This window comes from Lontra canadensis, unplaced genomic scaffold (assembly GCF_010015895.1).
Source record: "Lontra canadensis isolate GAN:19392208 unplaced genomic scaffold, GSC_riverotter_1.0 scaffold52, whole genome shotgun sequence".
In the NCBI taxonomy this organism is placed as follows: domain Eukaryota; kingdom Metazoa; phylum Chordata; class Mammalia; order Carnivora; family Mustelidae; genus Lontra; species Lontra canadensis.
In genome coordinates, this window is record NW_022631046.1 from 10,912,196 (window position 1) to 10,933,909 (window position 21,714).

At 37.7% G+C, this 21,714-nt stretch overlaps 1 protein-coding gene across 2 annotated transcripts in view; it reads left to right on the plus strand.

The window, feature by feature from the left end:
- The window catches only part of CFAP54 (cilia and flagella associated protein 54), a 317,324-nt gene that overhangs the window by 72,399 nt on the left and 223,211 nt on the right, over positions 1-21,714 (plus strand). For both annotated transcript variants that reach the window (XM_032874281.1, XM_032874282.1), the window contains exons 18-19: positions 6,612-6,698; positions 6,791-6,912. In XM_032874281.1, coding sequence (XP_032730172.1) covers positions 6,612-6,698; positions 6,791-6,912 — 209 coding nt within the window. The remainder of the gene's footprint in view (positions 1-6,611; positions 6,699-6,790; positions 6,913-21,714) is intronic.

Genomic DNA, 21,714 nt, shown 5'->3' on the forward strand with positions numbered 1-21,714 from the left:
GACAACTTGTAATCTCCATCTATCAAATAAATAAATAAAATATTTTTAAAAAAAGAAACCTTATGTTCTTTAATGCTACCTGCTGGCATCTTTTCATCAATCAATCATCATCCCATGGCATTAGCACAAATAATTAAACCTCAATAAATGGGGTTTATTGTAAGGTTACTACAGGTACTATTGTATACCTCCAAGGACAGAAACAAAATATTGCCAAGTCTTTTGAGGACCAGACCTGGGAAATCAAGAATCAGTGTAACATTCTTCATCTTCCTGGGCCAGCATACTTTTATCCTTTTCTTTATCATTCTCTTTTTCCTGGACCACCATAATGGTCCTTCCCAACTATACACCAGAATCTCTCACTGCCCATAGTCAACTGGCAATAATTTGTGTGTTAATTGAAAATTTTGGAAGACGAGAATGGAGGTCTTCATGGCATGCTCTGAGCTCTTGCAGGGATCATGGATGAAGCAGTTTTAAAAAGTTTGTAAAAGGGAAAGTGAACAAAAGTAGGTTGGATCCTATTTATAACTTTTAAGATGATTTTATTTAAGAGGATATAGAAAATCAAATATTTTTATAATTTAATTTTTAAAAATTTTATTTAAATTCAATTAGCCAACATTTAGGACATCCTTAGTTTCAGATAGAGTTCAATAATTGATCAGTTGCGTATAACACCTAGTGTTCATCACGTCACATGCCCTCTTTAATGCCCATCACCCAATTACCCCATCTCCCCACTCATCTCTACTCCAGCAACCCTGTTTGTTTCCTATGGTTAAGAGTCTCTCATGGCTTTTTTTCCTATCTGATTACTTTCCATTCAGTTTTCCCTCCCTTCCACTATGATCCTCTGTGCTCTTTCTTATATTCCATATATGAGTGAAACCATATGATAATTGTCTTTTTCTGATTGACTTACTTCACTCAGCATAATACCCTCCAAATTCCATCCACATTGATGTAAATGGTAAGCATTCATCCTTTCTGATGGCTGAGTAATATTCCTATATGTATGTATGTGTGTATATGTATATGTGTGTGTAGATATATGTGTGTGTGTTTGTGTGTGTATGCACACACATATATTATATATATATATACACCACATCTTTATCCATTCATCTATTGATGGACATCTCTGCTTTTTCCAGTTTGGCTATTGTTGCTATAAACATTGGGGTGCAGTTGCCCCGACAGATCACTACGGCTTTATCTTTATCTTTAGGGCAAATTACCCAGGAGTGCAATTGCTGGGTAACAGCATAGCTCTATTTTTAACTTCTTGAGGAATCGCCATACTGTTTTCCAGAGTGGCATTCCAATTTACATTCCCACCAACAGTATAAGAGGGTTCCCCTTGCTCTGCATTGTTGTCAACATCTGTCATTTCCTGACTTGCTAATTTCAGCCATTCTGACTGGTGTGAGTTGGTATTTCACTGTGGTTTTGATTTGTATTTCCCTGATGGCGAGTGATGTTGAGCACTTTTTCATGTGTCTGTTGGCCATCTGGATGTCTTCTTTGCAGAAATGTCTGTTCATGTCTTCTGCCCATTTCTTGATTGGATTATTCTTTGGGTGTTGAGTTTGCTAAGTTCTTTATAGATTTTGGATACTAACCCTTTATCTGATATGTCATTTGCAAATATCTTCTCCCATTCTGTCAGTTGTCTTTTGGTTTTGTTGACTGTTTTCTTTGCTGTGCAAAAGCTTTTGATCTTGATGAAGTCCCAATAGTTCATTTTTGGCCTTGCTTCCCTTGCCATGGGCGATGTTTCTAGGAAGGAGTTGCTGTGGCTGAGGTCGAAGAGGTTGCTACCTGTGTTCTCCTCAAGGATTTTGATGGATTCCTGTCTCATACAGAGGTCTTTCATCCATTTTGAGTCTATTTTTGTGTGTGGTGTAAGGAAATAGACCAGTTTCATTCTTCTGCGTGGGTATGTCCAATTTTCCCAACACCATTTGTTGAAGAGATGGTCTTTTTTCCATTGGATATTCTTTCCTGCTTTGTCGAAGATTAGCTGACCAAAGAGTTGAGGGTCCAGTTCTGGATTCTTTTCTGTTCCATTGATCTATGTGTCTGTTTTTGTGCCAGGACCATACTGTCTTGATGATGACAGCTTTGTAATAGAGCTTGAAGTCTGGAATTGTGATGCTGTCAGCTTTGGTTTTCTTTTTCAACATTGCTCTGGCTATGTGGGGTCTTTTCTGTTTCCATATAAATTTTAGGATTATTAGTTCCATTTCTGTGAAAAGTGTTGATGGTATTTTGATAGGGATTGCCTTGAATGTATAGATTGCTCTAGATAGCATAGACATTTTCACAATATTTATTCTTCCAATCCATGAGCTTGGAATATTTTTCCATTTCTTTGTGTCTTTCTCAATTTCTTTCATAAATGTTCTGTAGTTTTCTGAGTATAGATTCTTTGCCTCTTTGGTTAGGTTCATTCCTAGGTATCTTATATTTTGGTGCAATTGTAAATGGATTGATTCCTCAATTTCTTTTCTGTCTCATTGTTAGTGTATAGAAATGCAACTGATTTCTGTGCATTTATTTTATATCCTGCCACTTTGCTGAATTCCTGTACAAGGTCTAGGAATTTTGGGGTGGAGTTTTTTAGGTTTTTCACATAAAGTATCATGTCATCTGTGAAGAGTGAGAGTTTGACTTCTTTGCTGATTCGGATGCCTTTTATTTCTTTTTGTTGCCTGATTGGTGAGGCTAGACTTTCTAGTACTGTGTCAAACAACAGTGGTGAGAATGAGCATCCCTGTCATGTTCTTAACCTTAGGGGAAAAGCTCTCAGTTTTTCACCATTGAGAATGATATTTGCTGTGGGCCTTTTGTATATGAGTTTTTTTATATGGCTTTTATGATACTGAGTTATGTTCCCTGTATTCCTCCCTGTGGAGAGTTTTAATCAAGAAAGTATGCTGTATTTTGGCAAGTACTTTTTCACTGTTAATTGAGAGGATCATATAATTCTTGTCGTTTCTTTTATTAATGTGTTGTATTATGTTGATTGATTTACAGATGTTGAACCACCCTTACAGCCTGGGAATAAATCCTACTTGGTAGTGGTGAATAATGTTTTAAATGTACTGTTAGATCCTATTAGCTAGTATCTTGGTGAGAATTTTGGCATCTGTGTTCATTAGGGATATTGTTCTATAATTCTCTTTTTGGTGGGGTCTTTATCTGGTTTTAGGATCAAGGTAATGTTGGCCTCATAGAATGAGTTTGGAAGTGTTCCTTCCATTTCTTTTTTTCTTTTTTTTTTTTTTTTTAAGATTTTATATATTTATTTGAAAGAGATCACAAGCAGGCAGAGAGGCAGGCAGAGAGAGAGAGAGGGGAAAGCAGGCTCCCTGCTGAGCAGAGAGCCCAATGCAGAGCTTGATCCCAGGACCCTGAGATCATGATCTGAGCTGAAGGCAGAGGCTTAACCCACTGAGCCACCCAGGCACCTCCCATTTCTATTTTTTGAAACAGCTTCAGAAGCATAGGTATTAGTTCTTTTTTAAAGTTTGATATAATTCCCCTGGGAAGCCATGTGGCCCTGGACTCTTGTTTGATGGAAGATTTTTGATTACTGTTTCAATTTTCTTGTTGGTTATGGGTTTGTTGAGGTTTTCTATTTCTTCCTGTTTCAGTTTTGGTAGCTTATAAATTTCTAGGAATACCTCCATTTCTCCCAGATTGCCTAATTTGTTGGCATATCATGGCTCATAGTATGATCTTAAAATTGTTTGTGTTTTCTTGGTGTTGGTTGTGATCTCTCCTCTTTCATTTACAATTTTATTTGTTTGGGTCCTTTCTCCTTTCTTTTTGATAAGTCTGGCCAGGGATTTATTGACCTTATTAATTCTTTCTAAGAACCAGCTCCTAGTTTTGTTGGTCTGTTCTACTGTTCTTTTGGTTTTTATTTCATTCATTTCTTTTTTCCCCCCAAGATTTTATTTCTTTATTTGAGAGAGAGAGAGAGAGAGAGGGCACAAGCAGGGGGAGTGGCAGGCAGAGGGAGAAGCGGGTTCCCTGCTGAGCAAGGAGCCTGATGTGGGACTCAATCCCAGGACCCTGGGATCATGACCTGAGCTGAAGGCAGACACTTCACTGACTGAACTACCCAGGCATTCCTATTTCATTCATTTCTGCTCTAATCTTTATGATTTCTCTTCTCCTCCATGGTTTAGGCTCTATGTGTTGTTCTTTTTCTAGTATCTTTAAGTGTAAGATTCATTTGTATATTTAAGACTTTTCCAGTTTCTTGAGAAAGACTTGTATTGCTGTGTAGTTCCTTCTTAGGATCTCCTTTGCTGTATCCCAAAAGTTCTGAACAGTTGTGTTTTCCTTTTTATTTGTTTTCATGAATTTTTAAAATTCTTTAATTTCCTGATTGACCCATTCATTCTTTAGTGGGATGCTCTTTAATCTCCAAGGATTTGAGTTCCTTCTAAATTTCCTCATGTGATTCAGTTCAAGTTTCAAAACACTGTGGTCTGAAAATATGAAGGGAATAATTCCAGTCTTTTGATACTGGTTGAGGCCTGATTTGTGACCTAATATGTGTTCTTTTAAAAAAAATATTTTATTTATTTATTCGACAGTAAGATGGGGAGCGAGAGAGAGTGAGCACCCGGCAGGGGGAGCAACAGGCAGAGGAAGAGGGAGAAGCATACTTCCCCATCAAGCATGGAGCCCAATGCGGGGCTTGATCCCAGGGCCCTGGGAAATGACCTGAGCTGAAGGCAGACACTTAATCACTGAGCCACCTATGCGCCCCATTTTGGAGAATGTTCCATGTGGACTTGAGAAGAATGTGTAATTCTTTTCCTTTAGGATGGAATGCTTTGTATATATCTGTGAAATCCATCTGATCCAGTGTGTCATTCAAAGCCCTTGTTTCCTTCTTGAGATTCTCTTAGATGATCTGTCCTTTGCTGTGAGTGTAGTGTTGAAGTCTGCTACTATTATTATATTATTATCAATGTGTTTCTTTAATTTTGTTATTAATTGGTTGATAAAATTTGCTGCTCCTAAGGTAGGAGCATAAATATTTATAATTGTTAGATATTCTTGTTGGATAGACCCTTTAAGTATGATACAGCATCCTTCCTCATCCTTTACTATTGTCTTTGGCTTAAAATCTAATTTGTCTGATAAATAAGGATTGCTACCCCAGCTTTCTTTTGACATCCATTAGCATGATAAATTGTTCTCCACCCTCTCACTTTCAATCTGGAGGTGTCTTTTGGTCTAAAATGGGTCTCTTGTAGAGTATGGATGGGACTTGCTTTTTTATCCATTCTGATACCCTGTGTCTTTTGATTGGAGCATTTAGCACACTTATATTCAGAGTTACTATTGAGAGATATGAATATAGCACCATTGTATTACCTTTAAAGTCACTGTTTCTGTATATTGTCTCTGTTCTTTTCTGGTATATGTTGCATTTGGGCTCTCTCTTTCCTTACTGGATCCCCTTTAATATTTCTTGCAGGGCTTGTTTAATGATCACAAATTCTTTTAGTTTCTGTTTGTCCTGGAAGATTTTTGTCTCTTCTCCTATTCTGAATGATAGCCTCGCTGGATAAAGTATTCTTGGCTGCATGTTTTTCTCATTTAGTACCCTGAGTATATCATGCTAGCCCTTTCTGGCCTGCCAGGTCTCTGCACCAATCCTTCCTGGGGAAGGAGAGGGGAATCTCACCAAGTCTCTGCTGTTCCCTGGGACCCTGCTCTGGGAGCAATTGCCCAAATCTGTGTGCACTCTTGCCACTCCTCCCAAGGAGGAAGGAGGGCCACTCCTCTTGCTGGGCCCTTGCTTGGAGAGGCAGTCCCTGATCTTGCCATGGTTCATGGTTTATGGCAACACCTAGCTGAAAGCCCACTCCAGGGCTTGCTAATTGTAACCAGCTTTCCTGCTCCAGTGCCTGGGAATTCTACCACACTCTGGCATCCCCATTCATTCTGTGACCCTGGGGATTCTGAGACCACACTGTCCCAGTTAGGATTGTGCTCCGCTTCACCACCTGAGCACCTTTCAGGCAGGGACATTCCTCACAGGAGCAGACTTCTAGAAGTTCCGATTTCTGCATTCCAATTCTATATCACTTTCCAGCAGCTAGCTTATGGAGGTTCCCTCCCACCATGGTTTATTTTCCGATATATCCCCTCAGATTCACTTTTCTGCACCTCCTACTTTGCAAAAAGTAGTCACTTCTCTATTTGTAGAATTGTAGCAATTCTTTCCTTAGCTCTCAGGTTGAATTCACAGGTGTTCAGAATGATTTGATAGATATCTAGCTGAATTCAAGGTCAAGGGACCAGATGAATTGGGGGTCCCCTACTCTTCTGCCATCTTCCCTCTCCATCTATAATTTAAATATTTTTCATGTCCTCAGGCATACTGTGGCACATAGAGGAGAATTTGTCGTTATAGTAGATTTATTTGAATTTTTATGTATTGATGAAAAAAGGTGACGTATGAGAGGAAGCAATAATTTTACAAATAGATAGTTACCCTTTAATATTCAGAAAATATTTCCTTTCTTGGACACAAATCTAATTGTAATGGCAATCTCCTCTTCCTTCTTCAGTTTTGCAGACTCCAACTGTTAGCAAACATGTATCTACCAAAGGTCCAGAAAAGCTAAAACAGCCTAGAAGCATTGACTGTTTTACAGGTAATTAAAATTGGGATAAACTGTTTTTCTAAAAACTTTTAAAGGTAGTTTTCATGTTTCCCTTTTGATAAAATGTTTGTTTTCTGTTTCAGAATTGAGTGTAATGAATAAAATAAGGAAGAATAAGCTGTCCAAAGCAATATACTTGATGCAGAAAGCTCTTCTAATATCTGAGAAAGATGCAACCTCTACATCTTCACACAACCTTTTGATGGTAACAACATGCCATTCCTTTTTTTGGTCTTGACATATAACCTTTGTTAAATGAATGATTTAGTTCACTTTGTTAAAAATAATGTGTTGCCCTTAACATTAGATTATGAACTTTCAGGTTCCCTATATCTAGTCCTCTCTTTGAGTTGAACAGTTTTGAACAGGGAAACTAATCTATATTACCCATCCCGAACTCTACTGAAATGAGAAATCCTCTCTCTGTATTCTCTCTCTGTAGGGGCAACTTATGTAGGAAGCCAAATAAAATCAGGAGGATTAAAAATGAGGGAAACTATAGAACTTAAGAGACACTATGCTAGCATAATGCATTCCTTACTATGGAATTAAAATACTTCAAGTCCATTGGCTCAGATGCCTTCTCTCAGATGGATGCTGCTAATTTATATTTTACTCTGGCCTGGAAATTGTTCTGTCTTCTTACCGATTCATTGTATGTTGATTTTAGAATTTAAATTCTTAAGGGTACTCACATTTCAAGGTAGAGGATTTAAAAAAAAATTTGTCCCTGTGTATTACTCATAAAAATTTGATGGTGTTGGCTGAGTAAATGGCACATGGTGAAGTAGAGGATGATGCTACAAGTAGTTTAGCTGATAAGAAAAAAATAGGCCAAAGCTAGGGAAAGGATACAGAGTTTAAGAGAAAAAGTTCCACGTATTTATATAATGACTATGAGGAGCAAGAAGAAAAGAGAGAAATTGAAGATATGAGAGGTGTTAATAATAGAGCACAGTCCTATTAGAAGAGGGAAGGAGATGAGATTGAAAACACAGATAAAGTGATTCATCTTCAGTGGAGGATAGGCTACAGAGCAGACTCCTCATCCTCTGATACAAAAGAGAAGGAGGAACAGATCAATGTAGATTTGAGAAAGCCTATTGGTGTGGAGGCAGAGAGTTGAGTTTATGCCTTCTTATGTCAATCATCTGATAAAGTAGGAGGCAATCATATCTGCCAACAATGGAGAGCAAGGGTGGACAGTTGGACCCCGGAGAGAGAAGACGATTAGAGAGTGGAGTGGAATGGATGAGGAATGGATGAGGGAGTTGACAATGAAGTTGAAGGACTGGCCTGTACAAAGTTATAGCTGAAGTTGAGGACCATGAATTTATACTGGGCCCAATCTGCATGGTGGTATGGCATTACCCTGGTGTAGTGTTTTTAGTAGCTGTGACAGCAAAATATTTGTGACAGCAGAGATTTGTACAGGGCTATATTTTTACAAAGAATGTATGGGTTAAAAGTTCCTAATAAAAATGAGTACAGATTGAGTAGGGAGGGAAGTGATACCTTCAGGGTATTTAAAGACTTGGTGAGCATGGAGATGTCCAGAGACTGGAGATCTCTTTGAAGTTAGGGATCAGAAAATCAGAGTCTGAGAGAGCTGGAAGGATATGGGTTTGAGGTCAGAAAGTAGGATATTGAAATTTCACATGAAAAAATGTTCATCATCACTAGCCATCAGGGAGATTCAAATTAAAACCACATTGAGATACCACCTTACACCAGTTAGAATGGCTGAAATTAGCAAGACAGGAAACAACATGTGTTGGAGAGGCTGTGGAGAAAGGGGAACCCTCTTACACTATTGTTGGGAATGCAAGTTGGTGCAGCCACTTTGGAAAACAGTGTGGAGATTCCTCAAGAAATTAAAAATAGAGCTTCCCTATGACCCTGCAATTGCACTACTGGGTATTTACCCCAAAGATACAGATGTAGTGAAAAGAAGGGCCATCTGTACCCCAATGTTTATAGCAGCAATGGCCACGGTCGCCAAACTGTGGAAAGAACCAAGATGCCCTTCAACGGACGAATGGATAAGGAAGATGTGGTCCATATACTCTATGGAGTATTATGCCTCCATCAGAAAGGATGAATATCCAACTTTTGTAGCAACATGGACAGGACTGGAAGAGATTATGCTGAGTGAAATAAATCAAGCAGAGAGAGTCAATTATCATATGGTTTCACTTATTTGTGGAGCATAACAAATAGCATAGAGGACAAGGGGAGATGGAGAGGAGAAGGGAGTTGAGGGAAATTGGAAGGGGGTGCGGTACAAAAACAATGAATACTGTTATGCTGAAAAGAAATAAAAAATTAAAAAAAAAAGAAATCTGAGATTTCTGATATGTAGCACTTTGTAATCATCTGTCCATTATTTAATTCATCCAACAAATGTTTTTGAGTACTTATGATCCATTCAGCAAATATTTATTTTACATTGTATGCCTGGTATTATGTTGAGTACAGGGGATAAAAAAAAATTCTTTATTTATTCAACAAATATTGATGGATTGCCTTCTTTTTTGGTCCCTGCCTTCAAGATAAATCTAGTTCATGGAAACATAGACAAGTAAGAAGGTAATTATGGGTTACTGTCATAGATACTTTAACTGCAAGAATTCCAGGGGAATTTAGCAGAGGAGTACCTAACCAAATACTGGGTGATATGTAAGGAAACTTCCAGAAAAGGAATCAGGTTGAATACTGATAGGCAGGAATAGCCAGAGAAAGAGGAAGACAGAGGGTGAAAAGGACTTTATAGGAAGAGAAAACAACATGTACAAAATTCCTAAAGCTAGAATGATTATAGAGTTCTTGTGGTCCTATAGGTTATTCAGTGTCATCGAGGCACAGATGAAATGGCAAGGGGAAGTGGGGTCTCTTGGGAGAAGAGGGTAAGAAGTGAGACCAGAGAGGAAGTCTAAGGATTTTTTTTTAAGATTTTATTTATTTATTTGACAGACAGAGATCACAAGTAGGCAGAGTGAAAGAGAGGAGGAAGCAGGCTCCTTGGCTAGCAGAGAGCCCGACACGGGACTTGATCCCAGGACCTTGAGACCATGACCTGAGCTGAAGGCAGAGGCTTTAACCCACTGAGCCACCCAGGTGCCCCAAGTCTAAGGATTTTGAGCAGACAGATGCTATTAATGTTCAGGGTTGGGAAGTCTGTCCTGGCAGCGTTAGAGAAGAGCCTTATTATCATTGCACTTCCAGCTTTTGAATGGAGGAGTTTGATGATGGTGTTGGATAGTCTCAGCTGACAAGGCCAAATGGTGCTTTATCTTTGTTGGAAGACTTTGGGGTGTGTTCAGATCCATTTTCTCAACAGATGCTTCTGTGGCCACATGCTACTGTCTACTTGGCGGATACTAATACTTCAGTCCTATTTCTATGTCAAATAAAACTTATCTTTCTTTTTTAGAACTGTCTCAGGAGTAATATTGTGGCATCTTAGAGCCTGGAGAGAATAAAGCCTTTGGGATTTCCCTTTTTGTTTTATTAAGACTCAGTCTGGTCCTTATATTGTCGTAATATGCTCATTCCTGTTCGGCCTCTATCTTCCTACCACTGACACTGGGGACACCCTGGAGATATGAGAAGACTGAAGTTTTTTTACATTTTTCCCTTGTGTGTCTTTTTCTTTTATTTCTTAAATGAAACTATTTTAAGAAAAATTTTAAGTATAATGTCCTCTTAGGATAGACTCATGAGATGTATTTAGAGGCTCTGTTTTTTATTAGGGGTCCTCCACAAGGATTGTCACCAACTAGGAATATGTTGAATATTTATTTAGAAGTCCTGAAACCTTCTATAGCCACCTCTGCTCCTCAGTGGTATTTTTTATCCAAGTGTTAAGGCTTAATGATCAGTCCTTAGGGTGCTCTCGTAAACAATGATGTTATGGCTCAAATAATTGCCAAACTTTCTTTCTTTAAAGAAGACAAATAAATTTCTTTCCCCTGGCAATCATTTTCAACTGGGGTATATTACAGAATGTTTTACATTATCATGATCTTGTAATAAAATTATCCCCAAATCAGTAACTGGTACATCACCTGATAACCATAAAAAGGTTTAAAAAGCCTGAGTCTTTTCAGAGCTCTTAAATAATTCATACCCTGTTTTAGTTTCTCAAAAGTTTCTTGACCTTGTGGAGCTGTATAATCTCATCAGGTGTCTATTTTATTCCTAATCAGTTACAAGTGGACCAACTTGTTGCCAGGACTGAGGTACAAACCTTTGATAATAGCTTGTTAGCTTTCTAAATGAAATGACTGGTCTTTTTTTTTTTTTTTAAATGGTGATTTTACCCTCCATTTTCCTGTCTTGGTATTGGACTTCTGGAAGCCCATGTTGGCTTTTTACACAATATAACACTGATTTACTTTAATGGATTGCATCTGGAACTAGTCTCAGATGTCCCTAATCTACTTTTGGTCAAATAGAGCATTGGTCCTGTGGCTTATGGTCATCACTTCAGAGTCTCCCAGACAGACATTCATTCTCTGTGCAGATGGGATTTCTTATTGGGAAGAGGCAGGAATATTTGTCAGTCTAATGTATGTGTTACAAGGGCAGGGTTGTATATTGTTTTCTGTCCAGCACCTATCTCCTCTTCCAAATATCGCCTTTTGAGGAATACCTCTTTCCCTTTTAGATGTAGTCTGGTGGGACTTTTCAGGAGCTTTCTTCTCTAGCCAGTCAGAAGACTAGTCATGTGAGCAAGGCCAATCGGGACCTCCCTTCTTGGAATCAGATCTTGAGTAGAGGGGTAAAAAGACTAAAGCTAGTGGATGTTCATTCTTTCCAATGCTTGTGTACTGATCAGACTATTATCACTATTCATATGTAGGAGGGTCTATTTTGTAGACCCTCCTACATCTTTGGACCTGTTGTGGTCCTGGCCTGTTTTTCCTATTGCTCCTGGTTAAAAGAACCCCAACCCCAATGCATCTAGTTTTCTCCTAGTTTTATTTGTTGGAACCTAAACAGATTGATATTTGAGGTGACTTTAGCAGTTCCAAAATCTAGTCATATTGCTTCAACTCTAAGCAGAGGCGCATTATGAATTAGCAGATTGTTTTTTTAATAGAACCTAATTTTATGGTTGTATTTTGGAACCAGAAATAATGAAGAAGCCCAGACCACTCAAAGTTCTAATAACTCCTGGCTTTACTATTTCCCAAATTTCTACCTTCATGTCTCCTAAATACCACTCTATTATCTAGGTTAGCAGTAATTAGATTACTAGAGTACAATTATTTTTCCTATTTTATAGTATTTTAGTCAAATCAGTTCTATTTGCTTTTGGGGGAAGAATATATGTGAATCAATATTTTTCGAGAGCTTTTTTAAAAAATTTAAAAAATAATTTTTTTAAAGATTTTATTTATTTATTTGAGAGAGTGAGAGAGAGAGAGAGAGCATGAGCAGGGCGAGTGTGAGAAGGAGAAGCAGACTCCCTGCTGAGCAGGGAGCCCGATGTGGGGCTTGATCCCAGGACTCAAGGGACTATGACCTGAGCCAAAGGCAGATGCCCAACTGACTGAGACACACAGGCACCCCTTTTCCCAGAGATTGTATCAGCTCTTTTTACTTGTTCTCTGCTTAAGTCTTCTTTATTAAGAGCAAACCCTTTCTGATTTTGACCCCCTCCCATGAGGTCATGTTTAGACCTGTTAGACCTCAAAATACTGACAAGATTTTAGCTAATTTCCATTTCGGGTTTTAAGGGTATTTCATAGGAAAGCATCCAGGTTGCCTTTCCATGCTTCATTTTAGTTTAGCTTTGTATTAATAAGACAAAATACATAGTGGTTAGGAGGATAGGGATTTGGATTAGAGTTTTGGTTTTGCCACTGACTAGCTGTATGCCTAAGGTATTTTACTTATGCCCTCTTAAGTTTTAATTTCTTCATATGTCAAATGGGAGTTCTTGGGAAGATTCAAGGAAATGATGCATATAAAATGCTAGCATTTGGCACAGAATAGGCAGTCAATAAATGTTAGCCATTATTAGTATTATTACTATTAATAATTACTATTACTATTAATCTATATTCCACTTCTGGAGCATTCTGTTTTATCATATCAGGATTATTTTTTGGTGTTTTAGATACATTTTTGTCTATCAAACTATACATTTCTTTTTGTGTTTTCTCTTAGATTGATCTTATGAATTGTATAATTTATTCTCAGCAATCAAAAATGTTCCTTGTTGGGATTCTTGGATATGGCTTAAACTACTTTTCATCTCCTTCTGAAATGTACATAATATGCTGAGAATCCAGTACATACCTCAGGAGGTCTACTAGACAAGTAGTAAATATGGCACTTTATCATTCCAGTCTTACGATAGTTTTTTATGGATAGTTGTTAATCATTACCTTGAAGATCATCTTATATCTTTCCCTATGTGTCTTGCTGCACTGTGGGTGTTAAGGTGTTGTCAAATGTACTTAATGTCAATCTGTCCTTGTAAGCACTGAGTAACTTCTAAAAAGAGGCAGGTTTGTTTCTCTAATGGAAGCTATAGATAGAAAGATTTACATTCAGACAATAGTAGTTTGACTACAATACTACTGTTTTTTGGCAATAAAACAATATGTTTTGGTGGACACATTAGGCAACATATTGAACATATTAGAGGCAACAGTGATGTCCATAATGATAACACTTTCTCTCTCTTTAAAAGATTTTATTTATTTATTTATTATTTGAGAGAAAGAGAGAGCATGTGCAAGTGGAAGAGGAGCGAGGGAGAGGGACAAGCAGACTCTGCGTTGAGCACAGAGCCTGATTTGGGGTTCAGTCCCACGACCCTGAGATCATGACCTGAGCTGAAATCACAAGTTGGATGCTTAACCAACTGAGCCATCCAGATGCTCCCATACTTTTTCTTTTCACAGTTGAATAGAGCTGGTTTTGTGGATACTTTTCTTTCTTGAGTTTTTGAGACTACTTTTCTAGTGATATTTCCTCCTATTTGAGGAACCCCTTTAAAAAGCTCTAATCACTTTCTTTTTAAAAAATTGATGTGTAATTGACAGATAACATTATATTAATTTCAGGTATACAATGTAATGATTGAGATTTATATATATTGCTAAATGATCACCACAGTAAATCTTATTAACTTATGCGTCTGTCATCAGTTACAATTTTTTTTTTTCTTGTGATGAGAACTTTTCAGATTTACTCTCTAGGAACTTTCAAATAAGCAGTACAGTATTATTAACTATAGGCTGTACATTATATTACCATGACATACTTATTTTATTACTGGAAATTTGTACATTTTGATCTCTTTCACCCATTTTGCCCCTCCTCCCACCCCCAACCTCTAGCAACCACCAATCTGTTCTCTTTATCTATCTGTTTGATTTTTTTTTAGATTCCACATATGCATGACATCATATAGTGTTTGTCTTTCTCTGACTTACTTCACTTAACTTAATGCCCTCGGGACCCATCCATGTTGTCACAAATGGCAAGATTTCATTCTTTTTCTATGGCTGGATAATATTCATACGTGTGTATGTGCATATGTATGTATATATGAATTGCACATTCATATATGTAATATGTCTTGGCTATTGTAAATAATGCCACAGTGAACATGGGGGTGCAGATACTTTTTCTAACTAGTGTGCTGATCACTTTCTTATAAATAGCATCTCAGTGATTTGGCTCACTAAGTTAGGATTTTAATTTCTAACTTAGATTTTACCTTGAGGCCTATTATAGAATTTTTCTGATTCATATAAATCAAGGACTCTGTTTTAGACTATTGTTACCTTTCATTTAAAAATTTAGTACTTTTATTAATCTATTTCAAATTGGGCCATGAAATCTGAGTTAGGGAATTAAAACTAATCAAGACCCAATCAGAACATTTTATTTACTTATTTATTTATTTTCCAATCAGAATTTTTTTTTGAAGATTTATTTATTTATTTATCTGACAGACAGCGATCACAAGTAGGCAGAGATGCAGGCAGAGAGAGAGGAGGAAGCAGGCTCCCCAATGGGCAGAGAACCCGATGCGGGGTTCGATCCCAGGACCCTGGGATCATGACCTGAGCCGAAGGCAGAGGCTTTAACTCACTGAGCCACCTAGGTGCTCCTCCAATCAGAATATTTTAAACGTACTGCCTTTAAGTGCATTATGGATCATCCTCATCTGTCATAATTTCATGTCTTTCATTCAAAACACATTTATTGAACCTAAAGAGATAAATAAAGTACTGTCCTTGCCACCAAGATGCTCATTGTTTAGTCTGGACAGTCACTACACAGCTCATATTGTATGATACATGCTAAAATAAAGAGTAGAAAATGAAGAGAATAAGTACCGAAATGTGTGGGATTTCTCTTGGGTGGATTCAGAGATGATGTTTGAGTGGACCTTAAAGCACAGAAAAGGATGTAGAAATCTACAGGAAGAGGAAGTTGCAATGGGAAAAGCTGAGGCATGACAAGCATAGCTTCTCAGGGAATAAATGCCTTTTATAAAAAAAAATGGCTTCAAAGATTAGGTTGGCTAGGCAATAGCTATGGGACAGCAAAAGAGTAGACAGAGAGATAAGGCTAGAAAATATAATCGTGATCAGAATACAAAGGCTGTGGAGTTTGCACTATAACAAGTAGAGGAAGAACCACTGAAGGGATAGAAGACTGGAGGTTGAGGAGACCAGAGACGGAGAGAAAGATTAGGAGGCTGATTAACTCATCTCAGTCAGTGGTTCCCAGTCCCTACTGTACTTCAAAATTACCCGCAACAGTTGTTAATAATACTGATGCTCAAGCTCCACCCCTGGAAGTTTTTACTAAAGAGGTTCAGAGTGGGGATGGACTATTTTAATTTTTAAACAAGTTCCATAGATGATACTGAACAGCAGCCAGGGGTTGAGAAATATCTGTGTGATAGTCCATGGCAGAAAGCAGGAAGTTGGGTTCGTGGATATGCAGAGAGAAGCTGCTATAGTCAAGTCAGAAGATGCTGGTGAATGACTGGTTCAATGGAGCATGAACTGCTGAGGCAAATTTTGGGAATAAGTGTAGAAAGCCCAGAGCAGTTGGCCAGACAGTTGAGATGGGGTCAGAGGCAGTCTGTGTTAATATTAGGGCAGCAAACCAATGCTGCTGGTGTATTTTTTAGGCTGTACACATAATCCAGAGGAGGGAAATTTTCAAGGTGTTGGTCGCTTTCCTTGTGTTGCATAATTTTTCCTTAGGCTGATTTTACCTGTTCTTATGTAGCCTAAAATATCTTGGTCTCCAGTCTGTGATGCAAATGAAGTCACATTAACATTTAATGTTCAAAATATAATAGCTTTCATCTACCTTCTGTTCAAGTAGGAATTTCTTAAAAATTTTCCACAGTTATCTGGGGGAACCTACCTTTTCTGCTCAGACTTCTTACTTTAATTCTGGCCTCTTATCAAGCTCCTACCTGTTGTTGCTTTTCAAGGGAACCGTGCTCTGTGGGAACATCTGTCCTCTCAGGGAGCCGAATCTGGTCTGTCATCTATTGTAGAGGGTGGAAAGGTGAATGAGCCTCTGCCCAGCCCTGTGCTTGTAGTGTCCTCTGGGTTGAATAGGCACGTTGATGCCTTGACTCATAGTGTTTTATGACACAGCTCCTTCAACATCTTTCTTTCCATCCATTTTCTCCAATTTTCCCCCCTCAGTTTGGTTGAATGAGTGAGAAAGTTAACAGATGCCATTCTATGTTCCTTGATTGAGTCATTCATTCAATGATTCAAGTTATACTGAGCACCATGTGTCTATAAATTAGCTAAGGTCTTTGGCATGTAGGCCCTAGACAACACTAGACAAGGCCTATATAACACAACCCTTCTCCCATGAAGGAATGATTATCCTATGCAGATGGCAAGATTTTTGAACTATAAATGCCAAAAAAATTTTTTTTCAAGGTCTTCTGGCACAGAATAAGTGGAGTTAAAAAATCCATTTATTATTATAGATAAATTTTAATCACAACTAATGATTTTAGAACTTAATGTCAACCATTCCCTATAAAAATAAAAATGAGTTAATTCTCATCTCAATTTAGGTCAATCTTTATTTTAGAAAAAAATGTATGATACTACAGTTTTATAATCTATACTCCCACAGGGTACTGGTTTACTCACTTTAAATATCACTTTGATGTAAATGACTCACAGAAAGTCTTACCCTTTCTTTTAGATCAAGTCAGGATCTCCAAGTGGAACCTTTGAAACTTAGCATGTCTTCTGCAGAGGAAAAAGAACAGGTTTTTGGAAGACAGTGAAATGTATTTGAAATTTGGAAGACAGACATTTGTCTTATCATTTTCAGGATTTCTTTTCTTAAATTCATTAAATTGGCTAGAATTCCAGAATAAAAGGAAATAGTGGCATTTTGTCTCCTTTTGGATTTTATTGATGATTCTTTTAGTGCTTCACAATTAGGTGACTATTGGCTAAAATTAATATTTTTCTTATGCTAAAGAAAGAGATTTCCTAGCCACTCCCTTCCCCTGGCTTTACTGAGGCATAATTGGCAAATAAAATTGTAATATCTTTTGAATGTACAGCATGATGATTTGATATATGTATGCAGTAGTCTTCTCTTAGCTGTGGTTTAGCTTTCTGCAGTTTCAGTTACCTGCAGTCAATGACAGTCTGGAATCAGATGATTTTCCTTCCAACATATCATCAGAAGGTCAGTAGTGGCTTAATGCTACGTTACAGTGCCCTTACTTTGTCTCATCATGTAGACATTTTATCTTTTCACATCACAAGAAGAGGGTGAGTGCAGTACAACAAGATATTTTGAGAACAAGACCACATTCACATAACTTTTACTACAATATATTGTTATAATTGTTCTATTTTATTATTAGCTATTGCTAATCCCCTACTATGCCTAAGTTATACATTAAATTTTATCATAGGTATGTATATATGAGAAAAACACATAGTATATATGGGGTTTAATTCTGTCTGTGGCTTCAGGCATCTTGGAATGTATCCCTATGGATAAGCAGAGACTACCATACATTTTGAAATAATTACCACAAGCAGCTTAATTAACACATTTATCACATCATAGTTACCTTTTTAAATTTTTTAATTTAAATTCAATTTAAGTAATGTACAGTGTATTATTAGTTTCAAAGGTAGAATTTAGTGATTCATCAGTTGCATATAACACCCAGTGCTCCTTACATCAAGTGCTTTCCTTGATGCCTATCACTCAAGTACCCCATCCCCCGCCTACGTCTGCTCCAGCAACTCTCAGGTTGTTTCCTATAGTTAAGAGTCTCTTATGGTTTGTCTCCCTCTCTATTTTTGTCTTATTTTATTATTCCTTCCCTTCCCCTATGTTCATTTGTTTCTTAAGTTTCACATACGAATGAAATCATATATTTGTCTTTATCTGACTGACTTACTTCACTCACTCAGCATAATACCCTGTGGTTCCATTCATGTCATTGCAAATCACAAGATTTCATTCTGTTTGATGGATGAGTAAGTTATGTTTCTTTAAAACTAACATATAATGTATTATTTGCCCCAGGGGTACAGGTCTGTGAATCATCAGGCTTACACATTTCACAGCGCTCACCTTAGCACATAACCCCAATGTCCATAACTCAGCCACCCTATCCCTACCCTCCCACGCCCCAGCAACCCTCAGTTTGTTTCATGAGATTAAGAGTCTCTTATGGTTTGTCTCCCTCCCAATCCCATCTTGTTTCATGTTTTTCCTCCCTACCCCCCACGCCCCCCTGCCCTGCCTCTCAAATTCCTCATATCAGAAAGATCATATGATAATTGTCTTTCTCTGATTGACTTATTTCAATCAGCATAATAATCTCTAGTTCCATCCACATTGTTGCAAATGGCAAGATTTCATTTCTTTTGATGGCTACATTGTATTCCATTGTATATATATACCACATCTTCTTTAGCCATTCATCTCTTGATAGACATCTAGGTTCTTTCCATAGTTTGGCTATTGTGGACATTGCTGCTATAAACATTCAGGTGCACGTGCCCCTTCGGATCACCACATTTGTATCTTTAGGGTAAATACCCAATAGTGCGATTGCTGGTAGGGTAGCTCTATTTTCAACTTTTTGAGGAACCTCCATACTGTTTTCCAGAGTGGCTACACCAGCTTGCATTCCTACCAACAGTGTAGGAGAGTTCCGCTTTCTCTGCATCCTTGTCAACATCTGTCATTTCCTTACTTGTTAATTTTAGTCATTCTGACTTGTGTGAGGTGATATCTCATTGTGGCTTTGATTTGTATTTCCCTGATGCTGAGTGATGTTGAGCACCTTTTCATGTGTCTGTTGGCCATCTGGATGTCTTCTTTGCAGAAATATCTGTTCATGTCTTCTGCCCATTTCTTGATTGGATTATTCTTTGGGTGTTGAGTTTGCTAAGTTCTTTATAGATTTTGGACACTAGCCCTTTATCTGATATGTCATTTGCGAGTATCTCCTCCCATTCTGTCAGTTGTCTTTTGGTTATATTGACTTGTTTCCTTTGCTGTGCAAAAGCTTTTGATCTAATGAAGTCCCAATTTTTGGCCTTGCTTCCCTTGCCTTTGGCGATGTTTCTAGGAAGGAGTTGCTATTGCTGAGGTCAAAGAAGTTGTTACCTGTGTTCTCCTCAAGGATTTGGATGGATTCCTTTCTCACATTGAGGTCCTTCATCCATTTTGAGTCTATTTTTGTGTGTGGTGTAAGGAAATGGTCCAGTTTCATTCTACTGCATGTGGCTGTCCAATTTTCCCAACACCACTTGTTGAAGAGGTGGTCTTTTTTCCATTGGATATTCTTTCCTGCTTTGTTGAAGATTAGTTGACCATAGAGTTGAGGGTCCATTTCTGGATTCTCTTTTCTGTTCCGTTGATCTATGTATCTGTTTTTGTGCCAGTACCATACTGTCTTGATGATGACAGCTTTGTAATAGAGCTTGAAGTCTGGAATTGTGATGCTGTCAGCTTTGGTTTTCTTTTTCAACATTGCTCTGGCTATGCAGGGTCTTTTCTGTTTCCATATAAATTTTAGGATTATTTGTTCCATTTCTTTGAAAAAAATTGATGGTGTTTTAATAGGGATTGGATTAAATGTGTAGATTGCTTTAGGTAACATAGACCTTTTTAAAATATTTGTTCTTCCAATCCATAAGCATAGAACGTTTTTCCATTTCTTTGTGCCTTCCTCAATTTCTTTCATGAGTACTCTACAGTTTTCTGAGTACAGATTCTTTGCCTCTTTGGTTAGGTTCATTCCTAGGTATCTTAGGGTTTTGGTGCAGTTGTAAATGGGATCGACTCCTTAATTTCTCTTTCTTCTGACTTGCTGTTGGTGTATAGAAATGCAACTGATTTCTGTGCATTGATTTTTATATCCTAATACTTTACTGAATTCCTGTATGAGTTCTAGCAGTTCTGGAGTGGAGACTTCTGGGTTTTCCACATAAAGTATCCTATCATCTGCAAAGAGTGAGAGTTTGACTTCTTTGCTGATTCGGATGTCTTTTATTTCTTTTTGTTGTCTGATTGCTGAGACTAGGACTTCTAGTACTATGTTGCACAGCAGTGGTGATAGTGGACATCCCTGCCATGTTCATGACCTTAGGGAAAAAGCTCTCAGTTTTTTCCTCATTGAGAATAATATTTGCGGTGGGTGGCTTTGATGATATTGAGTTATGTACCCTCTATCCCTACACTTTGAAGGGTTTTGATTGTGAAAGAATGCTGTAGTTTGTCAAATGCTTTTTATCATCTATTGAGAGTATCGTATTGTTTTTGTTCTTTCTTTTATTAATGTATTCTATCACATTGATTGGTTTGTGGATGTTGAACCAACCTTGCAGCCCTGGAATAAATCCCACTTGGTCGTGATGAATAATCCTTTTAATGTACTGTTGGATCCTATTGGCTAGTATTTTGGTGAGAATATTTGCATCTGTGTTCATCAAGGATATTGGTCTGTAATTCTCCTTTTTGATGGAGTCTTTGTCTGGTTTTGGGATCAAGGTAATGCTGGCCTCATAAAATGAGTTTGGAAGTTCTTCCATTTCTATTTTTTTTTGGAACAGTTTCAGAAGAATAAGTATTAATTCTTCTTTAAATGTTTGGTAGAATTCCTCTGGGAAGCCATTTGGCCCTGGGCTCTTGTTTGTTGGGAGATATTTTGATGACTGCTTCAATCTCCTTACTGGTTATGGGTCTGTTCAGTTTTCTATTTCTTTCTGGTTCAGTTTTGGTAGTTTATGTGTCTCTAGGAATGCATCCACTGTTCCCAGATTGTCAAATTTGCTGGTGTGTAGTTGCTTATAATATGTTCTTATGATGATTTGATTTTGTTGGTGTTGGTTGTGATCTCTTTCATTCATGATTTTATTAATTTGGGTCCTTTCTCTTTTCTTTTTTCATAAGTCTGGCCAGGGGTTTATCAATCTTCTTAATTCTTTCAAAGAACCAGCTCCTAGTTTCGTTGATTTCTTCTACTGTTCTTTTGGTTTCTGTTTCACTGATTTCTGCTCTGATCTTTATTATTTTTTCTCCTCCTGGGTTTAGCCTTTCTTTGCTGTTCTTTCTTTAGCTCCTTTAGGTGTAGGGTTAGGTTGTGTATTTGAGACCTTTCTCGTTTCTTAAAAAAGGCTTGTACCGCTATATATATTCCTCTCAGGACTGCCTTTGCTGTATCCCACAGATTTTGAACAGTTGTGTTTTCATTATCATTTGTCTCCATGAATTTTTTCAATTCTTCTTTAATTTGCTGGTTGACCCATTCATTCTTTAGTAGGATGCTCTTTAGCCTCCATGTATTTGAGTTCTTTCCACCTTTCCTCTTGTGTGAGTTCTAGTTTCAGAGCATTGTGGTCGGAAAATATGCAGGGAGTGATCCCAATCTTTTGGTACTGGTTGAGACCTGATTTGTGACCCAGGATGTGATCTATTCTGGAAAATGTTCCAGGTGCAG